At 35.4% G+C, this 22,103-nt stretch overlaps 2 protein-coding genes across 7 annotated transcripts; both read right to left on the bottom strand.

The window, feature by feature from the left end:
- Positions 1-693: 693 nt before the first annotated feature.
- On the bottom strand, positions 694-4,957 carry LOC107906005 (putative E3 ubiquitin-protein ligase LIN-1). Of its 3 annotated transcripts, XM_016832829.2 has the most exons (7): positions 3,710-4,957; positions 3,460-3,607; positions 2,399-3,366; positions 2,163-2,310; positions 1,728-1,970; positions 1,301-1,610; positions 694-1,070 (listed from the first exon to the last, which is right to left on the bottom strand). In XM_016832829.2, exons 1-7 carry the CDS (start codon positions 4,753-4,755, stop codon positions 1,033-1,035), a joined length of 2,901 nt encoding a protein of 966 aa, XP_016688318.1. In that variant the 5' UTR covers positions 4,756-4,957; the 3' UTR covers positions 694-1,032. The 3 variants fall into 3 exon arrangements, 2 of the variants coding, with proteins under 2 accessions (XP_016688318.1, XP_016688317.1); XM_016832828.2 differs by having other exon boundaries at positions 694-1,610; XR_005913906.1 differs by lacking the exon at positions 694-1,070 and having other exon boundaries at positions 1,577-1,610; positions 1,728-1,981.
- An 11,992-nt stretch (positions 4,958-16,949) lies between these two features.
- On the bottom strand, positions 16,950-21,527 carry LOC107906006 (serine/threonine-protein kinase SRK2H). 4 transcript variants are annotated; one of them, XM_041093809.1, is made up of 7 exons: positions 21,095-21,527; positions 20,136-20,200; positions 19,945-20,030; positions 19,039-19,294; positions 18,647-18,865; positions 17,296-17,430; positions 16,950-17,228 (listed from the first exon to the last, which is right to left on the bottom strand). In XM_041093809.1, the coding sequence occupies exons 4-7, from the start codon at positions 19,156-19,158 to the stop codon at positions 17,187-17,189; spliced, it is 516 nt and encodes a 171-aa protein (XP_040949743.1). In that variant the 5' UTR covers positions 19,159-19,294; positions 19,945-20,030; positions 20,136-20,200; positions 21,095-21,527; the 3' UTR covers positions 16,950-17,186. The 4 variants fall into 4 exon arrangements, with proteins under 4 accessions (XP_040949743.1, XP_040949745.1, XP_016688321.2 ...); XM_041093811.1 differs by having other exon boundaries at positions 18,791-18,865; XM_016832832.2 differs by having other exon boundaries at positions 16,950-17,430.
- Positions 21,528-22,103: the final 576 nt, after the last annotated feature.

Genomic DNA, 22,103 nt, shown 5'->3' with positions numbered 1-22,103 from the left:
TCAATTCGACTGGCAGAGCTGCTGGGGCAGGTTTTCTTCTAGTTGCTGCTGCTGCTGCTGCTGCCATTTTATTATTCACTGCAAGGACCTTCCCCTTTTTTTCCCACTAGAAGACACCACCACAAAACTCATTTTTTTGGATTTATGTGATGTCTATGGAATTCAGACATCCACTGCCTGCCAGCCACGTGCCATGACATAAGTGAGCAAGTTATTTTTAAAGATTTTGAGGTAAAACAGCTGGACCGTGAAATCCTAGTGTCATTCATAGCTAATCAGACAAAACCTGTGACATTCCGTGGAGATAGGATGGTGACAACTGATGTATGTTTGAGAAAGTAGGGAAAGTACTCCTAAACCCTAATCTTTAACCAACGAATGTCTGAACATTAATGAAAAAACTAATGCAACTGGTCAGTACTTGGAGACAAAAGCCAGTCTTATTGCAGACTCAGATTTTTATACATGTCTTTTCTTTAGTGCATCATAGAATTCAGTGGTTTTTACCATTGCTGAAATTGAAAGCTGATAAACTCAGTGAAAAGACAAACCAAACCAAAAATTAAGGTCTGGTTCAAATTTTCCATTTCTTGGAACCTGGAGCCATTGGATACTTATATGTTATTTAGGGTCTACTTATGATTAAATTTTGAATCATATAGGTCATCATGTTTTGCAATGCTCCATGCTGTATTGGGGGAAACCATCTTTGTAGATTTGACATTTCACATCTCTCTAAATCGCTATATGTTAAATGTGCTGTATGTTACATCATTTACAGACACTCTCAAGATGGAAAGGAAGTTGAAAGAACTACAATTTAATCTTCTCTTTTGGTCAGGGTGGTTAACCAGACCCTCTGATAGTCACCTTTTACAATCAAGACTTCAAATGAGTTCCTGCATTTCTTTAACTGGCATGGCCAGATCTTCCAGGCTTCCAGCTATGGCCACTGATGCCTCGCAGTGCTTGGTGATGGTCGAATAAGCTCATAAGCTATCCATGTGGACAATGATTGCCAAGAGGATTTATCTATGTCGCATCCAACGAGGAAATAATAGAGGCATATTCTAGCAAAGATTAAAAGACTGAAATTAAACAGATAGGAAAATGGATTGAGATCCCATTTTCTGCTTGCATGTAATATTTACAGATTATGCCTTGCCAGAAGTTTATCATAATGATCTTCGTCGGAATTTATATTACTGTGTAACATTGAGGATAACAAGAGGCAAGGAAGATAAAGAATTGAATAACTGCCGAGGGGTTAGCTTTGAAAGTGTCTGAAAGTTTACGATACCTGAACCATTTATGAGCTGCTGCAATGAGATAGAAGCAAGCACCGTTTCCTCAACTGCTCTACTGTAATTTGAGGATTCAAGTAACCGAGGCACGAGTACTGAACATGCCATGGACTGGAAATCTTTATCTCGAACTGAATGGAGAAAGCTGCTCATCCAGGTAACTGTTAAGAGGCTAGCTCGTGCTAAACTAGGAATGCCATTGGCCATGGAATTTGAAAGAGCGGCCAAGAATTTCTTGTTGCCACTGTTTAGCAAAGAGATTGCTGCTTTTCTCTGCCAATTTTTTATTGCTTCCTTCTCTTCATGCTAGTGGTTATAGTAATAAAAGGGAACAAAACATTAGAAAGCATGGATTAGAGAAGAGCATTATTAAAACTTGATGTGAAGCAACTATAATGGACATTCCATAATTGACAAGCTTACCAAGATTTCGTCAACTATTTCCTTTCCATGGAACGATTCCCCCAAGGTTTCATGAAAGCCTGCTTGTTCCAAAAGCCAGTTTTCTGTTGTTGCCTCTCCCACGTAAGAAAAACAGCCTCCCAACATCATAAGAGCTCTGGCGGCTTGTTCTTGAATCCTGTCATTACACTTTTCACAATCTAAAGCTTCTACAATGGCCTCAACTGCTTCTTCTCTGTAAACACTGTACCTCAAAGGATCTCCCTGCAAAATGACTGTAATCCATGATTTCTGTATCAAAACATTGCATAATTGGTACAACAAGATGATTTGGCTTCTGAATAAACTAAAGTAAATGGAACAAGATGGGATGAATATCTGATGGATACTATTTGATAAGCATGAGGCTTGGACTTCTTGGTGTATCATGCTTTGAATGGCAAGGAAATTAATTACCAGAAGGTCAAGCTGCAATAAGATGGCTGCAACCAGGGGGCGTTCTTCAGGTTGAGCTTTCTGCAGGTATACCATTAAGATGTGCATGGTATTCAAGCCACCCCATCCATTGAGTAGATCGTTCAAGAATTCGGTAATCTGTGTTCTTCTGTTAAGATACCATATATCATCAGGATATGTATTTGACCTCTGGAACTACTAACAAAAATCATAGTTAATCATAAAGGATTAGCTACCTGTTTAGGCAGAGTAGCTCAGTTAGTAAGGCAATAACAGATCCATTAGAATCCTTATGATTCCCAACAATAAGTTCAAGTAGAGATGCCTTGTTTATTTTATCAGCTACGTAGTTCCGACAACTCCCATCGGCTCGAATGCAGCAGGCTATGATCATGGCAGCATTGTTCCTTTCAAGAACACCTCCCATCTCAACATTTCTTATCAGAAGGTTCAATCCTCCAAGAGAAACCACTTGACTTGCATTCTCTAAGTTCCTATCTTCATTAAAACCAGTTAATAGTTGGTCAAGGACGTAAAATGCTGCTACTTGAGGACTACACCTTACTGTAAATAGAGTCTGCAACTGCTCACCGAACTCTAAAACTCGAAGAACTAGCGGAACCCAGTCCGTTGATATCATCTGTTTTGCCTTTGGCTTTATCAAGTAAAGCAGCACAGCTGCTTTTAAAAATAGACTACTATTTCTTAACAGTCTTAAGAAGATCTCAAGATGAGGATCTGAGTTAAGTATTATCTGCCTATTCACCTCACTTCTGGCTACAAATTCTGCTAAAATCGATATTGCTAGTTCTAGAATTTCATCATCACTGGAAGCAAACAATACCTCGAGGATTCCCTCGATAACGGGTGCCTTCGCTATTGCAGCTTCAATGGCAGGACCACCATGTGATTCCAACCATGCTTTGGTCAATAACCGGACTTCAATTTCACACTCAGTTAGATTGTCCGAGGAGCAAATAGTAGCAATGGATCTACTTAGATCACTCAAAGGAAGATGAACATTGTCCTTCCTTCTCATTGAACTATGTCTGACAACATTTTTTCCGTTTACCAAGCATTCTGTTGGCCCACTCTGGCAGGTAAACAGCCGAAAATGGTCTGATTTACGTGTTTCCGGCAATAAGTCAGTTCTCGGAGTTCGATAAATCTGGCTTGATGAACTTCTACGTGTCTTTGTCATGTTCTGTCAGGTTCAGAAACATAAATGATACTCTCAATCTAACGATATCTGAAAGCAAAGAACTGTAATTTTCAGAAAGAGACAGAATCTACCCACATGAACATAATTGCAACCATTGTAGTTTTCTTCATCGGTGCATTCGTTTTCTTCTGCCTGGAGGTGACATATGTCCATTGATGCTCTGATTCGATGGTCAAGCTCAATGGATTGCAACTCAGTTGTCGTGCCAAACACAGTTCGATACCTTTCAAACATCATGGCAAATCAAGAAACAAGTTAGAAAATCAACATGGTTAATGATGATAAAACTCTTGAATGATTAAAATTATCTAAGCTAATAGCTTACAAGTTTTTGTTGATTGAAGAACGCGAAGCAAAAGAATCAGATGATCGCCTTCTTGATGATCTAAAACTGGGACTCGATGGCAAAGGCACTGTGGGAACAGCAGGGGCTTTAGCCCCAATTTTAAGCCACTCTTTATAGTACATGGCGAACTTAGCTGTCCCTATATCCATTTGATCATTGTAGAGCTTGCACAAAACTTTCATTCTCTTCTCTTTCTCACCATAATCCAAGTTGGAGAGAAGTTCAAGCTCTTTGTGGTACCAAACCTTAAGGTGAAGAAGATGGGGAAGGAAAAGATGCTCCCATAGATCAGGAAGCAAGTGGGTTCTCGCTAGGAAAGCCGAATCACAAAAAACTTGAAGCAAATGCCTAGCCGAAATCCTATGATTCTTCTCGAGCTTGTAAACTATAGATAAGTACAGCTGAGCACATGCCGAGAGATGAGAATTGGGAACTCCGCAAGTTGAACCATTCCTTGTTTTCTTAGAATTCAAGGAAGCAACAATGCTCAAAAGCTCAATCGAATTCCTCAAAGCTTTCATTCTAAGTTCCTTTTTGTTCCCCGGATTTTGTACTAAGCTGTCAATGCTCTCAATACCAAGTTTCATATTCTCAAAAACCCCATCATCGGAACCGGTTTTTCTCCTCGTTAAGCAGGAGCTGCATTTTCCTTTGACCATTCCACGAAAACTCTCATCTTTAATGTACTTACCAGTGTAGCCACCAAGTATGGATATCACTGCTCTAATGGCAACGTCATCGATTGCAGGCTCATCTCTCCTTGGCGTACCGTCGTTTGTCGATGATTTGGGTTTCGATCTATCCGAATTCGACACCCTTCTAGATGAAAACACTGAGGACCCATTTCGAGTAACAGACTCCTCAGCGTCGTGCTTGGGTTTCCCTAAGCTTTTTCGGGCATGGCAGATGTATATAGGCAGCGCTACCGACTCATCTGGCTTTGCACTACTTGGGTTTCTAAGACTGATTTCCTTCCCTCTCTCAAACCCTTCTTCTTTAAGCAAATTTTGTAAAGAAGAAGCCATCTCTTCAAAGATAGTCCAAGCTTGTTCTTGACATGGAAAAGATTAATGGAGATCGAGCTATAAAGCCTCACTGACATTCTTGCAATAAACCATAAAAAATAGAAGATAACGGAAGGACAGCCATAGAAGAAAGAAACAGCAAAAATTAAAAAAAGCAAAACAAAACAAAACAAAAGGAAATTATGACAAGAAGATTTTGCGGGTGGTGATTTTGTGCTTTTGTCCCTTTTCGACGGTTAAAAAAATAAAAGGAAGGATCAGGCCGGTTTGTTCCAGTTAAAAGCAGTTAAACTTCCCGCCATAAGGGGTTCAAGTGTTGTGAAAAATAAATATTAGTGAAAAAAGATCATTTTTATCAGATGTCTGATTTATTTTCGTTTTTTGGTCGGACAGATGTCTGCGTCTAATTAAAAACCAAGTTGTTTAAGGGTTAAAAATGGTATCAAACAAGAGAGCAGCATATTTTGGGAAATGGGTAGCATGTGATCTGCTTATGTAATATCGACGCCACTTTGTTAATCACCCCCCAATTTGTGGTTTTACTCATTTGAGGTTTCAAGATTCTCATGCAAACCAACTTGTAATTTATATTAATGCTTGAGTTTTGCCGGATTGGTCAGGTACAATTTGCATTGCTTTTTACAAAATCTGGGACTCCAATACTTGTTTTTATTTAACCTTTTCACTTCACATTACCCTCTTATCCATTATTTTATTATCTTTAAATCTTCAAGTCACATTAATATTAATATAAGATTCAATTTCAATATCTTCTGTCCTTTTTTTAAAAACACATTAATATTAATATAAGATCTTTATGTTTATGCCAATGGTTATATTGGAAAACGTGGATAATGATAATTTTAGTTTTTAATATTTATATTTTTTTAGTTAAATTTTACTCTCAATCTTTTTAAATGAATCAAATTTGATCATCAAGTATCAATATTTCAAAAAGAGTTAAATTTTTATTTTTTTAATGAAAATACGGATTAAAATGTTATTTTTTTAAATATGACAACATGTATGGTAATTCACATTTACTTTATGATACTTTTTTAAACTTTTATGAACTTTGTTTTTTTTTTGAATTTTTTATTTTTATAATTTTAAATTATTTGTTTATGTAAAGTATAAGTTAAATAGTATCATATTAGCATAAAGGACGTGAAATGTCACGTGGTTTGTCATGCTAATATTGTTAAAAAGTTCAACATTTCTGTTAAAAAACCAATTTCACTCTTTTTAAAAGATTAATAATCAAATTTAATTAAAAAAATAAGGATGAAATTAATAAAAGATATAAACATTAAAAACTAAATTTATTATTATACCTATTTCATAATATATGTATGGCTTCCGGATGGGAAAATCCTCAGTAAAAAAGGGTTTAAATATAACCTTGTATGTTTCAAAATACAAAAAGATAAATCTTTGATAATTTAGAACAAACAAAACATAATACAAAAAACAAGACAAATAGGACAAATTGCACATATAAAAAACCTTAAATTTAAGACCGTAACTGAATTTCATACACAAACATCGTTCACAACTTTAAGTAGAAAGACAAATAGATTAGATAAAAGGATAAATAATTGTTAGCCAGGTGTATATGATACCTTGAAGGACCAGTTCATACATATATATATATATGGTGTGATTTAGAAGCCATATGCCAGATCATTATTTGTTGATCGAAACAAAATTTTGGACCGTTGGATAGCGACCTATCAACTTTTATATGACCAGGCAAATAATTCACGAGACCAGGGAAATGGATGTTTTCAAGGAATAGGGTTGTCTATTAACTCTTGTTTATCCAAAACAAACCATGCAATAATAATCAATTTTTTATATAAAGTTAAAAAGAAGAACATCATTTTGTCTATCCATAGCAACTTGTAGGAAAATTTTCATTCTTCTATCTATACAACTTGTAAGGGGAAAAAATATTAATTATATGAATATATGTCTGATATTATTTTTTTATATATTTGAAATTTCACAGTCAATTTGAGTTTTTTTTTTTGTAAAAAAGAAATGCGAATCTGAATAAAATAAGAAAGGGCAAGTGTCTTCTGCCATAGCTAGGATTGTAGGATGATTTTTTAACGTTTTGTGGACTTTGTTTATTGCCTCTCTCCTCCTCTCATTTCTCAGTGCCATTTTGTTTATTTCATTGCAACTCGGTTGTTTTCTATGTTTATTCTCCCTCTTTTTTCTAGATTTTATCCATTTATTTAGAGTTAGGGTTTTTTTAAAACTATAATTAGGTCACCTAAAAAGTTTATGGAAAGATGAAAAGTGTAGCATATCACGCAATTCAACAAAGCTTTTGAAATCTTAATGCAAATCGGTGTCAATCATGTTTTTGATTTTTCGAAATAATTGAGTGAATGAGTCTAAATTAAGGTTACAAAATGAAGAAATCTACAAGAAAAAAAAATAATTGCAGTACAGTTTTCTTTTGGCATTTTCTACTACTTATTCAAGTGTATTGACAAACCAAATTTGCTAGCTAGAATCTTTAGTCTTTTAGCAGCCAAGTATATATGTTAGATTGGTATAAAAATTAAAGTAATTCATATGCTTTCGTAATCATTTATAAAGTTGATACTTTAATTATTTAATTATCATATTTCATGTATTATTTAATATTATATTATTTGAAATTAAAAATATTTAATTATTTGATCGTTGTAAAAATATTTATTTTATCTATTTGAAATTTCATATGCAGGAGAAGTACAATGGTACAACTAAATTCAATAGATAAGTTGCTAAAATATTAATAAATACAAATCCTTAGGAAAGTGTGTAAAACTAAATTATTATAAGTGGGTTTATTTTATATATAATGCAGACATTTACATAGCTGGAAAACTAAAATAATTTTTTAAAATTTTATCTATATTGATATATATATTTAATTGTATAAAGATCTTTTTTATTTGAAACAATTAGTTAGAAATTTTTAATTTATGTCAAATTTGATATACATGATCTACAATAAATTAAACGGTTGAATTATTAAAATATTAATTATTGTTTATAATTAAATATAAATTAATTGATAAGAAAAATTACTTGAATCCTAATCTTTTCTTGTTGATGTAGTTGATGCTTTTACTTTTTTTACATGTAAAAAGGAAAAAAAAAGAATTATTTTAATAAATGTAAGTACAATCTATAAGTTAAATATTAAAAAAAATTAATATTTTAGGCTATACGTTTTACTTTTATTATTATTTTTTTAAAATACTTAGTATAAGTCCGGGTCACTTTGATCAATTGAGTCCTAGCTCGGTTGATATTAACATTGTTGCCTATGCAGGGGACGTGGATTCGAGTGTATTGAAGCACATTTATCCTCCTATTTAAAGGTATTCGGGTTGAATAAGCTTCAAATGTTAACTTTTTAAAAAGTTAATAAGACACAATGACACTTATGATTTTTGTCTCTTTAGAGAAAGTTCATGTTGCGCGGAAGCGTGTGAAAGAGTAAAATTATTGTACTGAAAAATCACACTAAGTTCAATTCCCAGGAAAGAGAGGTAGATCACGAAGATCACTTAAATACCAAGTCTTTCCTAGCCAGAATATCCCTCTATCGTAATTTAATAGCACAATAAATCACTACAATCACATTCACAAAATATGCAAAACAAATAATAAAGAACACCAGAATTTTAACGAGGTTCAGCAAATTTTGCCTACGTCCTCGGGCACTACCAAATATATTTCACTCCAAAATTACAAGTGAAATTTACAAATAGAGAGAGAGAATAATGCCTTAAGTAGAGAATGGCAATTATGAGATGAAGAAAGTAAGCAATGGTTAGGCCTATTTATAGTTGAGGTTCAAGGATCAACTTGCAATGTCCCTATACAATTAGGGACCAAAATTACAATTATCCCATGCCAACTTTTAACCCAACTTGCCAACCAATATTACTTTCTACTTTCGGTGCCCACCCCATTTGACTTTTCAAACAATGGTGGGTTCCAATAATCTCCACATTGAAGATTTGATTACGATAATCTTATCTTCACACAATTCTTTCTGCTTTTGACAACAATACTTGATAGTGCCTTCTTCAACTGTTAAACTTGCAGGATATTAATCAAGTTCAAACAATGTTCGAACTTGGTTGCTGTTACCACCTTGGTCATCATATCTGCGGGATTATCTGCAGTCTTGATCTTCTGAAGACAAATTTTCCCCTATTCAATAATTTCCCGCACAAAATGGAATCGTACGTCGATATGTTTTGTACGTGCATGATAGACTTGATTCTTTGCTAAATGAATAGCACTTTGACTATCACAATACACGTTAATATGCTCCTGAACCAACCCCAAGGTTTTAGCCATACCTTGTAACCAAACAGCCTCCTTTACAGCCATGTACTCGGCTTCTGTGGTTGACAATGCAACTGTAGACTGTAGTGTAGACTTCCAACTTATTGGTCCTCTAGCAAGTGTAAACACATAACCGGTGGTTGATCTTCGCTTGTCTAAATCACCGGCATAGTCAGAATCAACATACCCAATAACACCTTTACCAAGTGTATTATCCTGCTTGAACAGTAATCCAACATCCACGGTCTTCTGAATATACCGTAGAATCCATTTCACAGCTTGCCAATGTCCTTTTCCAGGATTATGCATATACCTGCTCACTATACTAACTGCCTGTGAAATGTCGGGTCTTGTACATACCATTGCATACATCAAGCTACCCACTGCATTAGAATACGGAACTTGCAACATGTATTCTCGTTTCGTATTCGTCGAAGGAGATAGTTGTGCAGAATGCTTGGAATGAGAAGCCAACAGGGTACTTACAGGTTTTGTCTGCTCGTTCATGCCAAACTGCTGTAGTACCGTTTTCAAATACTGCTTCTGAGACAAGCTAACTCTATCATGAGCTCTATCTCTCCATATTTCCATGCCGAGAATCTTTTTAGCTTCTCCTAGATCTTTCATCTCAAACTCGAGATTGAGTTGAATCTTCAATCTTTCAATCTCAACTTTGCTCTTAGATGCTATTAGCATATCATCAACATATAAGAGTAAGTATATGAAAGTTCCTTCTTGTAGCTTCTGAAAATACACGCAATGATCAAATTTACTTCTTGTGTACCTTTGCCCTTTCATGAACTGATCAAATCGCTTGTACCACTGCCTCGGAGATTGCTTCAATCCATAAAGCGACTTTGTCAGTTTGCAAACCCAATTTTCTTTTCCAGCAACCTTGAATCCATCTGGCTGAGTCATATAGATTTCCTCTTCCAAATCACCGTGTAAAAACGCGGTCTTCACATCAAGCTGAACTAGTTCAAGATTATATTGCGCAACCAAGGCTAGCAAAATCCGAATAGACGAATGCTTCATAACTGGAGAAAACACTTCATTATAGTCTATTCCTTCTTTCTGAGCGTAACCCATTGCTACTAATCTAGCCTTGTATCGAATTTCATTTTTATCAGGAAATCCTTTCTTCTTTGCATATACCCATTTGCATCCAATTGCCTTCTTTCCCTTGGGTAGTGTCACCAACTCCCAGGTCTTATTTTTATGAAGAGACTGCATTTCTTCATTCATTGCTTGCTTCTACTTTACACCATCAGGGTTACTTATTACTTCTGTGTAAGTAGAAGGAACATCATCATCTGTAATTGGAAGTGCATAGGCCACTATATCATCAAAGCGAGCAGGCTTACGAATCTCTCTTCTTGGCCTTCTATATGCAATTGAATCTTGTTGCTGTAGAGGTTCTTGGGTAGGAACCTCTTTATCATTTGTCCCTTCAATATTAGCTGGATCATCGTTAACCTTTTCAAGCTCCACCTGCTGCAAAGTACTACTGGTTTTGTCATCCTTTTGTGAATCCTTGTACTTCAACATGGTTGATTCATCAAAAGTCACATCTCTACTAAAAACAATCTTCCTTGTATCAGGACACCAGAGACGATATCCTTTTACTCCATCAGTTATACCCAAGAATAATGATTTCTTTGCTCTTGGGTCTAACTTAGATTCTTTTACATGATAATATGCAGTGGAACCAAATACATGCAAAGAATCATAATTAGTAGCAGATTTACCAGTCCACATCTCCATAGGAGTTTTTCCATTTATTGCAGCTGATGGCAAACGGTTAATTAGATGGCACGCATATGTAACTGCCTCAGCCCAAAATTCTTTGCCCAATCCAGCATTGGACAACATACATCGAACTTTCTCTAGTATAGTTTGATTCATTCGTTCTGCCACCCCATTTTGCTGTGGTGTATCCCGAACAGTGAAGTGTCGCACAATGCCCTCATCTTGGCATACTTGTAGAAATGGATCGTTTTTGTACTCAGTACCATTATCTGATCGAAGTCATTTGACCTTTCGACCAGTCTGAGTCTCCACCATCTTCTTCCATTTCAGAAATGCATCCAAAACTTCACTTTTTCTTTTCATTAGATACACCCATACTTTTATTGAATAATCATCAACAAAAGTAACAAAATAGTGCATACCTCCCAAAGAAGCTACTTTGGTAGGTCCCCACACATCACTGTGAACGTAGTCCAGAATTCCTTTTGTATTGTGAATTGCTGGACCAAATTTTACCCTCTTCTGCTTGCCCAGAACACAATGTTCACAGAATTCCATTTTGCAAGAATTTGCACCTTTCAATAAGCCTTGCTTCACCAATGTCTGCAAAGCTTTTTCACCAGCATGTCCCAATCGCATATGCCATAATCTGGTAGCCTCTGAATCTACATCTTTTGTAGAAACTGTTGATGTTGATCCAATAGCTGTACTTCCATTTAAAAAATACAAGTTATTTCTTCTTGTGCCTTTCATCACCGTCAGTTGCCCAGCTACTACTTTTAGTAATCCATCTCTCAAAGTGATTGTGAGCCCTTTAGATTCTAGGGCACCTAATGAGATGAGATTTTTCTTCAGGCTAGGTACGTAGCGAACATCTGTCAAGACTTGGATTGAGCCGTCGTGATTCTTCAATTGGACTGTATCCACTCCCATTGTCTTACAAGCACTATCATTGCCCATAAGAACAATTCCACCTTCTAGCTCTTTAAGACTAGAAAACCAGTCCTTATTAGGACACATATGGTAAGTACATCCTGAATCCAAAATCCACTCATCCGTTTGACATGCCATTGCCATGCCAACCAAGCTAAAGTCTGACTCCTCATCATGCTCCGCTACACATGCATTAGAAATAGCCTTGCCCTTTTGTAGCTTAGGACAATTCTTTTTCCAATGCCCTTTTTCACGGCAAAAGGCACATTCATCTTTGGCGGGTCTCCTTTTGGACTTTCCCCTTCTACCAGATTTGCTGCTGTGTGAACGACCTCTTACTGTTAAGACTTCTGCGGTTGTATCTCTGTGATCTCTTTTATCTTTCTTTCGAGTCTCAGATCTATACAACGCACTACAGACTGCATCAAATGTGATCGTGTCCTTCCCATGAAGCAATGTGGTCGTAAGATGATCATATTCATCATGAAGGGAATTCAACAACAATAATGCCTTGTCTTCATCTTCAAATTTCTCATCCAAATTTAGCAAGTCTGCTAAAATTTTATTGAATGAGTTCACATGGTCATTCATCGACATACCGGGTGCATACGTGAATCGATAAAGTTTCTTTTTCATATAAAGCCTATTTTCAAGACTTTTCGTTAGAAACTTTTCTTCCAGTGTATCCCATAACTTCTTCGCTGATGTCTCCCTCATGACAGAGTACTTCTGCTCTTTGGCCAAACATAGGCGGATTGTACCACACGCCTGTCTATTGATCTTGGCCCACTCCTTGTCATCCATCTTGTCAGGTTTTTCTTCAAGGGCTATATCTAGCTCTTGCTGACATAAGACATCCAGGATCTCACATTGCCACATACCAAAATTATTGGTACCGTCAAATTTCTCTACTTCAAATTTTGCATTTGTCACAGTAGTCCTTGCTGATGACGATGCTGCTGCCATTTTTCTCCTCAATCCCAACTACTGTATACGTGAACAGTACTGTATACGTGAATAGTGCCATATACGTGAATAGTACCGTATACGTAAATAGTGTCGTATACGTAAATAGTACCGTAAACGGTCGTATTCTCCAAGTACGAACTTGGCTCTGATACCAATTGTTGCGCGGAAGCGTGTGAAAGAGTAAATTTATTGTACTGAAAAATCACACTAAGTTCAATTCCCAGGAAAGAGAGGTAGATCACGAAGATCACTCAAATACTAAGTCTTTCCTAGCCAGAATATCCCTCTATCGTAATTTAATAGCACAATAAATCACTACAATCACATTCACAAAATATGCAAAACAAATAATAAAGAACACCAGAATTTTAACGAGGTTCAGCAAATTTTGCCTACGTCCTCGGGCACTACCAAATATATTTAACTCAAAAAATTACAAGTGAAATTTACAAATAGAGAGAGAATAATGCCTTAAGTAGAGAATGGCAATTATGGGATGAAGAAAGTAAGCAATGGTTAGGCCTATTTATAGTTGAGGTTCAAGGATCAACTTGCAATGTCCCTATACAATTAGGGACCAAAATTGCAATTATCCCATGCCAACTTTTAACCCAACTTGCCAACCAATATTACTTTCTACTTTCGATGCCCACCCCATTTGACTTTTCAAACAATGGTGGGTTCCAATAGTTCAAAATGCTCTTTTTGATATGACTCCGGCCCCCTCAAAACTCCTAGATCGTGCTGGTAGTATAGATGGAGAAATCAATCGAATTTTGTCGATATTTATGCCTAAAGTCACTCAATCTAAATACATAGCATAATTTTACCCAATCAATTTGTAGAATGTCTTGTATAAAATCATCACGAAAACTATTACAAATCTTACTTAGCCAAATAATGAATAAAGTCATCAGGCCTAATCAAACAAGTTTTTGGGTGCCATATAACTGACAATATTGTGATAGCACAGGAGGTGATGCATACAATGCGTACTTGCAAGGGTGATAAAAGTTGGATCCCAATAAAAGTGGATTTGGAGAAGCTTACAATCGAGTTGGACGGGATCATATTAAGGACACTTCGATGTGAGATTTCACTTCCTTTTGTTTAGGTTATAATGCATTATCTCTCGACTTTCATTATGCAATTCCTTTGGAATGGTGAAGTCACTAAAACATTTGTTTCAACTCTGTCAAAGGGATCCACTCTTGTCATATTTTTTTGTGTTGCGAATGGACTGAGACACCTAATTGAATAGACAGTTATACGAACAATGTTTGGGAGCCTATTAAACTTTCTCACCATGGACTGGGCATCTCACACTTATTCTTTGCGATTGATTTTATTTTATTTTTTAAATCAGACTTACAAGGATAGTTTGCAAAAGTTTTGAGCTTTCTTAGGTTACAAAGTGAGTGCTCCTGAAACTCAAATCGTTTTCTTGAAAAACATCCCATGATATTAGCTTGAAGCTAGGGTTTGCAAGGGTGGATGACTTGAGAAAGTATTTAGGTAGCCCACTTCTTCATGGCCGGGTACTTTTCAGTTTATTGTAAAGAAGGTTCGGAAGAAGCTCAACGTGTGGGATGCTAGGAAACTCTCCTTAGCAAGAAGAGTTACTCTTGCTAAGGTGGTCTTACTCGCTATCCTTAATTACCTTATATGAGCTCGACTCTCATGCTGGTGGCAATCTGTAATGAGATTGAGAAACTTGTTCGCACTTTCATTTGAGGATCTATCTCCGAGACTAGAAGGCCAACTTTGGTGAGTTGGGATAAATGTTGTTGACCTTGAAGCATGGTGGTCTGGGCTTCGTGAACAAAATGAAGTACTGCTACTCAAGGCTGGTTTTTCGCTTATTTCAAAAAGAGAAACTTTTTGGGTTCAAATACTTGATCACAATGTAATGTGCATCGCTCCACTCTCGATCCATAGAAGCTCTTGTTCTTATTTCTGGCAATCCTTGGCGAAACTTTGTAACGATTTTCTCCTTGGGCTTATGTGGTCTACAAGGAATGGTAAAATGGTGAATCTTTGGAATTATTCTTGGCTGGGAGGTGTTGGGCCATTGAAAAACTGGTATATTGGCAACGAACCTTTAAGGGAAGACACTTATGTTAGAGACATGGTTGAACCTTTAGGGGTGTGGTCGTGGCACAAATTGCGACCATTCCTACCAAGGAAAATCATTCAAAAAATGGGGACTGTCGTGGCCCGGTCGAATGAAGCAGGCAAGGACACCCTTATATGGAGGTGGTCACAACACGGAGCTTTTTCAAAATCGGATACGTACAAGGCAGTAGCAGGGACCAATGGGGGAGCGAAAATTGCAGGCTGGGATTTAATTTGGAAGTGTGACATCCCTCAGCGAGTAAAACAATTCCGTTGGCTTGTCATTCCAGGGCACAAATGCTAAAAGATTAAGAAGAAACATAGCAGATGATGACCATTGTATGTGGTATGGTGGAGCAATGGAGACCAACATCCACGTGTTACAGGATTGTAGCTTTCCGATGAGTGTTTGGATGTCTATCATGTCGAATGAGTCCAATGAGATCTTCTTCTCTTTGTAGGTTGAGCAGTGGCTGATTTGGAACCTGAGCAACATTGGTGGAATAGCGATAGAGGAGCCAACTGGAGCGCTTTATTTTCAATCATTAACTGGATGTTATAAGAAAAAATATGAATGAATTCGTTTTTACTGGAAGCCACAATAGCATCAAAGAGTTGTCAGCAACAAGCTTGTCATGAGCCCGTTCCTTAGCGGACTTGAGATGTCTGAAACTTGACTCCGACTACGTATGAGTCGTGGCAACCCCCTAGAGAGGGTTGGGTAAAGCTTAATTCGAATACTACCATGAATAATGCCATAGAGTGTTTAGCAATTGGAGGAGTACTAAGAGATTCTAAAGCTGAATGGATTGTTGGTTATGCTCAGAGATTAAAAGCTACTTCGGTATTTCAGGCAGAAGCTCGCTCATTGTTGGAAGGTCTTCAAATAGTTTGGAATATGGGTTTATGTCGAATGGTGGCTGAGAGTGACAATGCATTGCTGATAAAACTCCTAAGGGACAAACATGGAGGTGCCAGTAACATCACTGAAGTGCAATAGATTTAAGCTCTTTGTAAGAGAGGATGGCAAGTGCTTTTTTATCATGTTCGGACGCCATGGCCAATATTGGAAGAACAATAGGTTCAACGATGCGCCTGTTCGAGCAACCCTCGCCAACTATTGAGGGAATGCTACAACAAGACAAGGATCTAGAGAATACTGGGATTGGACCGACTGATGTTGGTCAAAATTAGATTCCTTTAAATTTTTTTTATTTACTAATCAAAATCGAATCGAATTAATAAAAACAAGTTTTTGAGTATGGGTCAAAATTTATAGAGATTTTATTATTTTAAATATGATTTTCCTTTTTCCTTTGCCAAACCCACGTATTACACACTCTCAATTCCATTTGCAATGGCTCTTTGCCTAACTGCCGTACAATCTGGTTGGAAGCCTTCACTACACCAAAACAGGTTTTTAGCGGCGCTTTTTTAGACCTTTAGCGACGCTAGAAAGCGCCGCTATTGACTACGTCACTAACATTTGCGGCGTTTTTTCCACAAACGCCGTTAAAGGTCATGACCTTTAGCAGCGCTTTTCCCATAAACGCCGCTATAGGACACGACCTTTAGCGGCGCTTTTCCCACAAACGCCGCTATAAACCATGACCTTTAGCGGCGCTTTTTCCACAAACGCCGCTAAAGAACAAACCTTTAGAGACGCTTCTCTTAAAAACACCGCTAAAAACATAACATTTAAAGAAAGTTATTTTAATCAAATAATATTTATTTTATACCTTTAGCGGCGCTTCTCTCAAAAACGCCGCTAAAAACATAACCTTTAAAAAAAATATTTTAGTTAAATAATATTTATTTTTATGATAAATATTATATTATGTTTTATTTTTTAAATTTGAACTTTAAATATAAAAATTAATGAATTTAGTTTTAGAATTTAAAATAATAAACTAATAACACAATTAAAATCCAAAAATTAGAACTCAAAGTTGTCATAAATATTAAAGTAAAAATAAAAATTTAAAATCAAAACTAAAATAAATAATACATATAAAAAATAAACTGACTAGTTGAATCTACCTATGATTATACACATTGCAAGGTAATAAAAAATACAATGCATTAAATTGAACCTGCCAGGTACTATCTGACAGCAGAATAACACATTAAATTGTTGGATTGAACATGTAGATTACATACTAATGTAGACCAAAATATTTTCCTTTTCCTTCTACCCTTTAATCTAGAGATAGCAAAAACCAAGGACCTAACACTAACAAGTTCAAATATATCGCTAAAAGAAACACAGCTTTAGCTCCATCCAAATGTACTTTCAATTCTCATTTCAAATTCTGCTTCAATATATTGGATGAATTTCCCCACTGCATGATGTTAGGTGATCAAACAGAGTACTTTAAAACTGCAAAAGTAAGAAGCAAGCATCCTCACTTGATAATCTGAAGGGTTGTCTTCCTCACCACTTTGTCCACTAAAAGGAAGCAGCTTAGCTTTAGGTTTCTCTAAAGATAAAACAACAGGAATTCCACCCTCAATCCCATGATCTTTCCTTAAACGGTGTCTCACCTGGAAGCAAAAATTTGAGAAAGAGTAAAGTGAATGATAGCAGGAAATAAACCCCTAAACAATGTCTTCTTAATGCAATAGATAAACAAGAGTAAAATTGGATATCCAAAATAACAAATACAAGCATAAGATATTAAAGTTTTTCCAAACCAAATAAAATCTAATTGGACAAAGCCCCAAAGTAAACACCAATCATAAGATCAGCAACCACCAGAAAACTGCAGTAGCAAGTGTAGATTCAAAAGCCACAGACGCAAAGAGCCCCCATTTTAGAATGATTGACAACTCCAAAACAACTTCACCGTATTCAGAATCAATAATATAAAATGCCAGAAGCTCAAATCACAATAAATAATAAAAATACAAAAACATAAATATTTCATAACCCAAAGCTACTGATACTAAAATAAAATACGTATCTAGAAGCAAAACCTAACCTTCGTACATACTAAGTAGCAAAGCTGATCCTAATCCTCTATTACTGAATAAAGTAACCAAAGAATCTTAAACATCTTAAATATATATAAAAAGTACTGCCAAACCCCTAAAATATTGGAAATAAGCAAAAACTTTAGATAATTAAATTCCTTGAGCAATTTTTTTACACCCTACATAAAACACAATGCTAGACTCAACAATAAGCACCAAATCTTCCTAGTATTTTCCATCATTCTGCCATTAAAAAAAATCCTAGTATTTTCCAGAAATTTCAGAAATTCAAGAACATGACAATGAATACAAGAAACGAAGGACCTATGGAAAATAACATATTGACATATGATTTGTGATCGACCAGTAATTGTAGCTTAAAACAACTTGCAACAGAGAAGCAAAATTGCAAATACAAAGTTCAGATGAATATGCAACATTATACATGCCATATACCAAGCCTAATAAGTTAGCACTGGATTAATTATAAAACAAAAAAGTAATAATGTCACATCAAAATGTAACAACTTTTGAATAAAAAGATAATTAAGCACGTTTAAATTGGAGCAAAAATAAATAAATAAATACATGCCTTCAATAAGACGCAATGAAATGATATATTTTAGGTTTATGTCAATCTGTGACTATGACCTTTTTATCAATCCAACCACATATGAAAAAAAAATATCTAGCCTGAAGAAATACAACAAGTAAGCACTAAAATAAATTTTGTTTCCAAAAAAAATAGTGGGAATGAAAAGAATAAAAATAGAAACAGAAAAAGGACCTCATTTTCACTGAATCTACCAGCACTGCAAATCCGATCAAAGAGCTCACCACCAGCAGCATACTCCATCACAATTGCTAAATAGCAAAAATATAAACATCCCAAATTTTTTAAAAGGGAAATGAAGCAAGAGACGATACTTGCCTCCTTGAACCGGATTATATTAGGGTGTCTAAGAGATTTGTGACTGATAATCTCTCTTGCCACATTCTCATCTATCTGCAAACAAACACAGCTAAGCTAAGCTTTCAATCAACCGATTTGGCACTCAAAAGAAAGAGACAGAAAGAAGAACGTGATTTAAAGTGATTAAGTCAATTCAAGCTTAGTAATACCCAAAAAATGCAAGAACAAGTGAGAGAGGAGAGATAATAGACATTAAAGAAACAAACCTTGTGACCTCTCTCAATATATTTCATAGCAACAAGCTCCTTGGTATCCTTGTGTCTGAGAAGTCGAGCAACCCCAAAATTACCGGCTCCCAAATCTTTGACCACCTCATATTTCTCCATTTTACCTCAATAACTACTACTACTACTAGTAGTAGTAGAATGATATTGCTTCCATTTTTGTCATTACATATTAAGCAATATTGCTTAAAGATAAATATGGACAGATCCATCTACAGCTAGGTATCCATTACTCCAGCTTAGGCAATAAAGAAGGGCAAGTGAATAATAAATTCACATATCTACCATTTTTTTTTTAAATTCACGTCAATGTTATAAAATTAAAGAAACCAAATTATACTAAATTAAAATCAAATGATAACAGAGGGACTAAAACCATAATCAAACCGTAATAAAAATCAATCATTCTTGCCTGAAATGATGAAAATATCCAGAGTCAAACACATTGGTTGAGGCTTTTTTTATGTTTTCTTACTAAAATCCTCGATTTTTTATAATAATAATAATAATAATAATAATAATAATAATAATAATAATAGCAAAATCATATCAATTAAAAAAAACAAATAGCTTTAAAATATAACATAAAATGAACATAGTCATAAACTCATGCTGAAGTAAAAAGCTAGCAATAAGAATATTTTCCATACACACTTCTTCTCTTTGCTTCAGTGAGCAAAAAAACCAGTTAGCAAAAGAGTTAGCAAAAGTAGCAACCAAATGCTACCTAATGAACTAATCTCAGCTTAACGAAGCTCAATAGTTTCAAATTCTTAGCTAATTAAAATTCGAAGCTAAAAACAACATGAAAAAAATGATAAAAGAAGGCAAATAAAGGAAGCTTAAATAATAATAAAAATTAATAAAAGTGAGAAAGAAGAGATGAACCTAAAATCCGAAAGGCTAACTTGAAGGATTTTAATAGCTTGTGACCTCGTCACATATCTCGCAGCATTTCCTTCCTTTTTTTTTCCCTGTAAAATTTCACCATAAATTATGAGAAAAATAATCCTTACAATAAGTCAAATTTGAAAATTTAAATAGCCAATTAGAAAGCAATAAAGTTCGAAAGAACTTGCCGGAGGTCAGTACATGCTGAATGGTGAGCCAATAGGGGGGTGACTTCACCAGATGGTAGATTGTCCTGCCAAATATAAGAAGAATATAAAATCAATCCAATAAAAGTCTATAACAAAAGATCAATAAAACATATTCTAAGGTGATCCAGAAGAGTTGCAGATTATACGCCTCATGTCTATGCATAATATGTACCTAAAACATACAAAATAATGTAACATGAAACCCAAATCCATTAACTACAAAATTGCAGGAAAAGAGAGAACAGCTTAATATTTCGGTTAATTTGGTTGGTTTTCGTTAACGAAACAAAATTAACCTTCAACATTTTTTCAATGGATAATTCTACATATCCAACCAAAATATCAGAACAAATCCAAATCTAGAAGCACAATACAATGAAGATATTAATCACCATATTAACACATACTAAAAGTTCAAAACAAATAAAATGAAGGTATAAAAACTTAACAGGACTAATCGTAACTGATAACCAAAATAACATTCAAATATCAAATTTTCTTAAAATCTCTTCTGTTAACCGAACTGAATTTTTTATGGTTAACCAACAAACTGAAATTGGTAGTAATCTAAGATAATGTTTCCTTCCATAAACACAGTCATTCAAGAAACAGAATATTGACTTCTACCATACCAAAGAAAAGGCCATTCAAGACTTGGAAAAGTCATTAAACATAGCCAAAACCCCCTCCGGAAATGTAGTTCTCTATGTGTTTGTCAATTGGTGTAAAAACGTACAAGTAAAGAAAATAAACCTAGCAAATCAAATCCACAGAAAAACTTCTTTAAAAAAAAAACTTACTAGAAGATAAAGCAAATTTCATAACATAAGACTCTGGATCTAAAAACTTTGAAAATTTTCAGTATTAACAAAAACAAAACCAACGCTCTGAAAAAAGAAGAGAAAAACCCAAAGGAGATAGAAGCAAAAAATGGATACCCATTATAGCTTTGTTTGAGAAATTTGTGATGTGGGACTAACCAAACTTCGTCTCTCTCACTTTTTATTCTCTGTTTAACAAACAAGGCTTTTTGTTTTTCTGCAACAGAATATGAAAAATAGATTGATAAAAGGGAAAAAAAACCCTCTATTAAACCCTCTATGAAGAAGGAGAAGGTGCAACGATTGTTCCTCAACGAGAATAGGCCCACTTCAGAGTTCACCGATGGCGAGTTTCTTTCCGGCTAGGGTTTCGACGGACACGCGGCTGCCGACGGGATCTAGCAGTTCCCATAGACCGTGAACTCCCATTTTGGCTTGCTCAGTAAGAATTAGGTGTTTTGAGGACACCGATTTTAGGGGGAAATTTTAGGGGTTTCAGGGGGAAAAGTTTGGGATAAAACCGCGTCAAATCTTTTAAAATAAAGTGATTTATCTAAAAATAGAGCATTAGCAGCGCCTTTTTTAAAACGCCGCTAAAGACCTAAGAATTAGCGGCACTTCTCCAAAAACGCCGCTAAAGACCTGAGCATTAACGGCGCTTTCCTAGAAGCGGCACCGCTAATGCTTGATTTTTAGCGGCGTTTTTTGTCCAAACGCCACTAAAAATACCGCTAAAAGTCTGTTTTGGTGTGGTGCTTGGGGCTAAAATGATTGGTTTATTTACGATTTATACTGCAATCAAGAGAAATTGGATACAACAAGAATAACAGGTCATGAAAAAATCAAACTCATGATTAATAGTTCATTGAAGATTGACAAACTAATTTTTGTCTAAAGGCAGCATTTTTTTTTTCAAATTAACCTCATGATCATGGGCATGACCCACTATCACAAATGAGGTAATTATATGATCTGGTTTCAACTCAAGTCAAACTCATAGGAAACTTGATTAAACCAATTCCTTTATGTAATATTTTTAGATATTGATATTCAATAACTTTGAATTGAAAATATTTAAGTAACTAACTCTTTTTGTAAAACAGAAAAAAAAATCAGATTCTATAAA

Source organism: Gossypium hirsutum, chromosome D05 (genome assembly GCF_007990345.1).
Source record: "Gossypium hirsutum isolate 1008001.06 chromosome D05, Gossypium_hirsutum_v2.1, whole genome shotgun sequence".
Classification (NCBI taxonomy): Eukaryota; Viridiplantae; Streptophyta; class Magnoliopsida; order Malvales; family Malvaceae; genus Gossypium; species Gossypium hirsutum.
Note: the sequence above shows the minus strand (reverse complement) of the source record. Positions and strands in the feature narration are given on the sequence as shown.

Excerpts from the sequence above, each read along its gene's own strand:
- LOC107906005 (XM_016832828.2), bottom strand. The coding sequence starts at position 4,755 with ATGGCTTCTTCTTTACAAAATTTGCTTAAAGAAGAAGGGTTTGAGAGA. Across the intron at positions 3,608-3,709 it reads TCTTCAATCAACAAAAACTT|GTATCGAACTGTGTTTGGCA; the intron begins GTAAGCTATTAG and ends GATGTTTGAAAG. Across the intron at positions 3,367-3,459 it reads ATGGTTGCAATTATGTTCAT|AACATGACAAAGACACGTAG; the intron begins GTGGGTAGATTC and ends TGAACCTGACAG.
- LOC107906006 (XM_016832832.2), bottom strand. The coding sequence starts at position 19,158 with ATGGAGAAATATGAGGTGGTCAAAGATTTGGGAGCCGGTAATTTTGGG. Across the intron at positions 18,866-19,038 it reads ATATTGAGAGAGGTCACAAG|ATAGATGAGAATGTGGCAAG; the intron begins GTTTGTTTCTTT and ends GTTTGTTTGCAG. Across the intron at positions 17,431-18,646 it reads GTAGATTCAGTGAAAATGAG|GTGAGACACCGTTTAAGGAA; the intron begins GTCCTTTTTCTG and ends TTTTGCTTCCAG.